Source organism: Orbicella faveolata, unplaced genomic scaffold (genome assembly GCF_042242905.1).
Source record: "Orbicella faveolata isolate gen_17 unplaced genomic scaffold, um_ofav_v1 contig_12, whole genome shotgun sequence".
Taxonomy (NCBI): domain Eukaryota; kingdom Metazoa; phylum Cnidaria; class Anthozoa; order Scleractinia; family Merulinidae; genus Orbicella; species Orbicella faveolata.
In genome coordinates, this window is record NW_028301539.1 from 30,036,008 (window position 1) to 30,042,500 (window position 6,493).

Genomic DNA, 6,493 nt, shown 5'->3' on the forward strand with positions numbered 1-6,493 from the left:
GTTAAGTTACCATTTGTAACTAAAGATAGCAAACATCTCGTGGGAATTCGAACAAGCGCTGACGATTGGTCAGCTCTAATTGAATTTACTCCCTTGTGAAAAACAAGAGTGTCAAATTACCCTTTGTAACTAAAAAAATAAAAATATCTCGTTATATTTGCATGCAGCAAGAACAAAACAATCGTTACCTGCACTTACTATTGTAAACGTTAGAACTGTTTCAAATCTAAATAGTCTCGGCTCCTCTAAAACATGTCCTAAGAACTAGAAGTAACCTCTAATTGAATGTACTCCTCGTGAAAAACAAAAGTATCAAGTTGCCTTTGTCACTAAAAATAAAAATATCGCGTTGCATTTGCATACTACTAACTCACGAAACCTCAAGGTTCAACTCGTTCGTAACTAAAATCCTCAGCCTAACCCACAGAAAATGTTGAAGTGAGCCCAATATATGAATACTTCCTCCTGTTTTATAGAAGAATAAATATGGCCGTTCTGAACTGTATCGGGATCAAATCTTCTCACATACCATTTACCTTTACAACAAGAAGAAATTTGATTGGCTGTTTATAGTAGATCCAATCTGATTGGTGTGGCATACATACATCTCTCACTTACTCACCCACTCACTCACTCACTCACTCACTCACTCACTCACTCACTCACTCATCCATTGACCCGTCCATAACATACCCCGACGCGCCGACTAAGAGGTTTTTTTTTTCACAAAAAAATAACTCAAAGATCAATAAACCGTTATTTAACTTGTATTATTTAAACGAAATTCTCCAGACATGAAAGTAAAGTTATTACGAAAGGAAAGAGACTTTCTTTCAGTAATCTTACGTATACTTTATTTCTGTTAATAGTGTGCTAGTTGAAACTAATTTAAATTACATGCTTATAACAATTATTTCCCCCACAACTTTTCATCGTCGGTTTATTTGTGATAAACGACAATAAATAATTGACCATGACAACTACAAAGTCCACGTTCATACTGAAACAAGTTTAGTTTCTCTCCGTTAGGAACGCGTCTGCTACCGACACTTCCTTAGCAGAACTTTTAAAAAACTACTTTAAATTGAGCAGGAGGGGAAGAGAGATGAACCAGCTGTGTCTGGATTTCGGTATTTCCCGTTGGGGGCTGAACACTTCCTTCCACATATTGAAGAAAAGTGTTCACCGCCACAGCATACACCCCAGGCTTGGCTGTGTCGTATGCAGAAGAAAGATCAATCGCCCTTGACACGGTCTTTCCGCCATTAATGAGCAGGAAATCCTGGGGATTCGGAGATTCACGCTTTTCCAAAATACCACGAAATTCCAGTTTTGTCCCATCTCGAGTGACGTGCAGACCTAAAGGTGATTCTTCTCTCAGCGGTGTGTTCGACGTCAGCACAGAATAAGCACGATTATCATTGTTCTTCAAGTTGAAGGAACATTTTATATGCTCTGTAGCTTTGTAGCGAGGCTGACACGCGATGGAGGCGGAAAAAAGCCTGTTAAAGCACACATGAATTCATGTAAGTAAAAAGAAGTCAGCTGCCTCCTAGGTAGAATTGACAATAATAGCAAATGTAATGTTTCACATTTTCACCGAAACTGTTTTGTTTTTTTTCCTAAAAGGGATTCAAATCCAAACCCTGCTGTCTGTCTTTCTGGCTTGCTGTCTTTCTCTCTTTCTTTCTTTATTTTTTTCTAACAGTCCGGTCCGTCTGTTCGTCTGTCTGTCTGTCTGTCTGTCTGTCTCTCTTTCTTTGTTTTTTTTCTTTGTTTCTTTCGTGCTGCTAAACTATGGAATTCTCTTCCAAATGCGATCAAAGCAGAACAGTCTCTAAGTCATTTAGTAAATCTCTTTGCACACTGAGTCTCCACAATAGCAATTAAAACTATTACTTCTTCCTTTTGCAATGAAATTTTGTGACTGTATTGTTTTGAGTTATTTCTGAGCACGATTTTCTTGGAAACCAGTTTTTTTTAATTGAAGAGATTCCGTGTTGAAATAAATTTTTTCTTTCTTTCTTTCTTTCTTTCTTTCTTTCTTTCTTTCTTTCTTTCTTTCTTTCTTTCTTTCTTTCTTTCTTTCTTTCTTTCTTTCTTTCTTTCTTTCTTTCTTTCTGTCTCTCTTTCTTTCTTTCTTTTTTTCTCTCTTTCTCTCTCTCTTTCTTTCTTTCTCTCTCTCTCTCTTTCTCTCTTTCTCTCGTTCTTTCTTTCTTTCTTTTTTTCTTCCTTTCTTCCTTTCTTTCTTTTTTCCTTTCTTTCTTTCTTTCTTTCTTTCTTTCTTTCTTTCTTTTTTCGATTTTCTTTCGTTATATTTAAACGCCCTCTTAGGCCCCTATCTACAATACACTTACTTCGTTTCCAAAGAATTCATCTTGTCCTCTCCATTTACCGACATTACAATTTGCAGAAATATCCAGATCAGTAGTATAGCATTCATCTGAGAAAAAACACGCAAAAGAAGAAGTCTGTATTGTTATGTTTTGAGAAAAATGTTTACTGTTAGGCACTTGAGAACGTAGCTAAAGAACAAATGAAGCGTTTTAAGCTATTTAATAAAGCATTAATTCACTACAGAGGCATATATCGTGACAACAGAGTTGACGATATGAGAATTGAAAGATATTACAGAAGAACTGAATTTGTCCGTGGAAATTGGATCTTTTTTTGTCTTGGCAGTGTATTGTTGTTGCAGACCACTAATTGATGTTATACTTAAACCATAATGGCCTTAAATTTATTGCTACTCTATTAAAGTACCACGAAATTAAGTCGGTCATAGGCAAACCATAACTTTCATCAAGAATAAGGGAAATCAGCTGAGGTGTGTCCTTTCTATTCTGGGTTCCCTGTAAAACTCTGACGTAATAAAAATGTAATTGAATCCTGTCAAGACAGGGCTTTTTCAATCTGCTGGGGCGTGGGGAGGAGGGCTTTTGAGGCTTTGACCTGAAACTCTTAGAGAATAAAGCTATGACCGTGAAAATTGGAGGGTTTCTAGCACGTTCAAATTTGTTCCCGTTTGAGGCCAATAACATGAAACGATGACGACATACGACACGAAAAATGAGACTTCATCGTTTCCACACTGTCCTTTTAACGTTATTTTTGTTAAAAAAATAAAAATTAAGTATTTAGATCAATTCCTGTATTTAGCAACGAGTTGCCATCCTAGTTGGGCCATCTTGGACTGAGCGGTTTTCTCATAATTGGCTATGCTGCCCAAGAAAACTGAGGAAAAACAAAGACTTCATTCAACAAGGGCAAAATTTAGCTTGACTACATGCAAAACGCAGCTACCTTCGCAATGACAGATGACGAGAAGAAATATCTAAGGTGTCCGAAGTTCCTCGAGGGACCTAAAATTAAGTAAATCCTATTTTCAACATTTTTAAAAGACCTTTTTAAGGCTATCGTGGACGCGCGGTGGCCTAATGGTTAGCGCGCAGGACCCGGGATCGCGCGGTCCTGGTTTGAGCCCTGGTCGGGGTCATTGTGTTGTGTTCTGGGGCAAGACACTCTTACAGTGCCTCTCTCCACCCAGGTGTATAAATGGGCACCGGGGAACATAATGCTGCGGGTAACCCTGCAATGGACTACCATCCCATTCAGGGGGGAGTAGAAATACTCTTAGTCGCTTAATGCTACGGAAAACGTGTTAAGCTCCGCCTGTATGGGCCACAAGGCTCGACGCAGACTTTTTAAGGCCCCTTCCCCCTCCCCCCTGCCATTCCCTTCCCCACTCCTTGTCCGCGAGGAGGTTAAATACCTAATACACGATATTTGTAGTAAAGCTGAACAGACGTTATAAAACTGACCTTTTATGATCTCAAATTAGTGTAATTGTCGCATAACTCAGAACTACATAAATGAGTATTTTGAAACGAGTTACGATAATTGATAACAGTGCTAAAGCAGGAAATGTGTATCGATCCTAAACAAGTTATCTTTAAAAACTACTAATTTGCAGAAAAATCTCAAGATTATAAGGATGGGTAACCTTGCATGGGTCACGGTAAGCTTATTTCGTAGCTGAAAACGTTGGCTAACTCGAGGTGAAAGTAGACCATTTTAATAACATTTTGAATAACGCATAGGAACTTTTCTCATGCACGGAGGTGTCAAATAATCACGCAAAAGGATTATTACAGTTTTTTTCACTTTATAACATGCAAAGAAGTGAAGCTTAACGAGATACTGGATTACTAGCTCTCCATGCTCCCTTACTGTGAAGCACTGTACTCGCGCAAATAACTTAACAATGTATAAACAAAAGGCCTATTTCACTAATTATCTCTGGTTGTTAAAACCTAGTTATTGGCACTTTGAGTAAACTAATTTGGCGCGCAAAGTGAACTAATGGCGCAGCAGGTGGAAAACAGGTACTGTAGGAACGTTTCGTGTCCACGTTAGCGTGGGATAAAATATGGAGATTCACAAGGCAACGTCACTATCAAATAACATTACTAAAAACGAGGGAACCCCAGTACTGAAGCTATCACAAAAATAGTTACTTTCTGCCTGTTGTTCACGAAAAAAATATCCACTCGTACAGCTAAACAAGAATGAAATTTATGAGATAGTAGGTTAAACATTCATTTTTTTTTAGAAATTTCAACAAAGTAAATAAATGATCCTCGCTGTGCATAAATTTGTCAGAGTACTTTACTTTATTTTATTTTATTAGCTTTGCCTTTATGATGCAAAAAAAAAAACGAAAACAAAAAAAATACAAAAAACAAAACAAAAAAAGCATCGCAATCAATATGTAGAGGTTTGGCAGGGACATCGCAACAGCTAAGTAGCCAATTACTGCGGGCCCAGAAATAAGATATATGTAAAGAGAAAGAAAGAAATCCATATTACATGCAGCTCATTATTGGTACGTCTAGAAATCTTGTGCAGTTGCAATTCAAACAGATGGTTTTAAACGTTCGAGGATTGTAGGATTGTAGGATTGTAGGATTGTAGGATTGTAGGATTGTAGTACTGGTCAACAGGTACTGTAGGAACGTTTCTAGTCCAAGTTTGCGTGAGATAAGATATGGAGATTCACCAAACAACGTCACTAGCACGAACAAAGTAAAAATATGAACCTCAGTACTGAAGCTACGACAAAAATATTTACTTCCTGCTCGTTGTTCACGAAAAACTATCCAATCTCACAGCTTAAAAGAATACGAAATTTACCAGATACCTGTAGTAGGTTATTCAGTTTTTTAGACGTTTCAGTAAGTAAGCTTTTTATCAAAAGTTAAACACTTCCAAAATTTGAAGAATATCTAAGAGGTAACTACAGTTATTTTTTTAAAAGTTTTTTGCAAGAGAACTACAAATTAATATAATCAAGTCGTAAGGGAGAGTTTTTCGAACAGTATTTTTGAGATGAACTATTTAAAGGAAAATTGCTTTCTCGTAAAACAACTACCTTTACCTACATTAAACTACATCTCTTTTTGTGCGAGGAAAGCGATACGATTTCAGAAATCAAATTGAAAACATACCGCTATAGCGAAGTCCTCCGTAGATATCTCTTGAAAAGTTGGAAGACCCTTCGATGAGTGAAGTAAACGCTTATACCTGACAAAATGTTAATGTTGGTTAAGATTGAGAATTAAAAAAAAAATACAAAGCGTTGAAGCTTTCCTTTCGGCCACTTTTCTAGTGTACTGTGATCCTACTTGGAAATGTTCAAGGCAGAAAGGTAAGGCTTTCTTGTTTTTGAGGTTCGCCAGATGATTTCATATGTCTCTTGAGACTTTTTTTTTGTTGGGGGAGGGGGGCCGGAGGGTAGTAGGGGAAGTGACAACAAAATATTGTTATATGCTCTTTATGCCTTTTCTCATAAAAGGAGATATTGCTTTGAACATCCCATGTCCCCGGGTTGACTACCAGATGATTGTTCTAAACGTCATCAAAATCTCCTTTCCCACCAACCCTTCTTCCAAACTCCCTGGAGAAGTTTAAATAATGTGCGAGATCTAATGGAGGCGAAAAACTCCCCTCAAGTAAAGGGACTCTGTGATCCCAACTCAAATCTAATTCTAACATAAATTTGAAGTACGGTACTTTTAACGACATTTTAGAAGCGAATTACGCAGACGTTGATGGCAGTGAAATCTTATGAGTTTGTATCTACGGTGTGTATAACGCTACAGTGACGCACAAATTTTTACAAATTATACGTCTTGTGTGGTTGAAAAAAGCGGGAAGTTGTCTGCAGTAAGCAGTTCGCTCATTAGGGAAGAAAACTTGGAATAACAGGTGGTAACGTTGCTCGCACGAGCTAGACAAATATCAAATAACCGTGCAAAAAGAGAATAGAAACAGAGGCAGTATATGTAGCTACGGAAAGTTATTTACTCTGCTATATATAAAAGGATATAAACTTAAGAAGATACCCTGTTATTACCTCTTGCTCCATTTTAAGTATGCACCTTTTTTTTCACTGACCGTTTCAGTAGTAACCCAAAATATATTAACAAAAATT

The 6,493-nt window shown here is 37.3% G+C and overlaps 1 protein-coding gene across 4 annotated transcripts in view; it reads right to left on the reverse strand.

The window, feature by feature from the left end:
• Positions 1–827: 827 nt before the first annotated feature.
• Positions 828–6,493, reverse strand: part of LOC149117484 (uncharacterized) — a 6,084-nt gene continuing 418 nt past the window's right edge. For 2 of the 4 annotated variants that reach the window (XM_089283254.1, XM_089283255.1), the window contains exons 2-4: positions 5,508–5,583; positions 2,358–2,443; positions 828–1,502 (exon numbers count right to left, since the gene is read on the reverse strand). In XM_089283254.1, coding sequence (XP_089139380.1) covers positions 1,067–1,502; positions 2,358–2,443 — 522 coding nt within the window. In that variant the 5' untranslated portion in view covers positions 5,508–5,583 and the 3' untranslated portion in view covers positions 828–1,066. The remainder of the gene's footprint in view (positions 1,503–2,357; positions 2,444–5,507; positions 5,584–6,493) is intronic. The other 2 variants (XM_089283256.1, XM_089283257.1) reach the window with 1 other exon arrangement.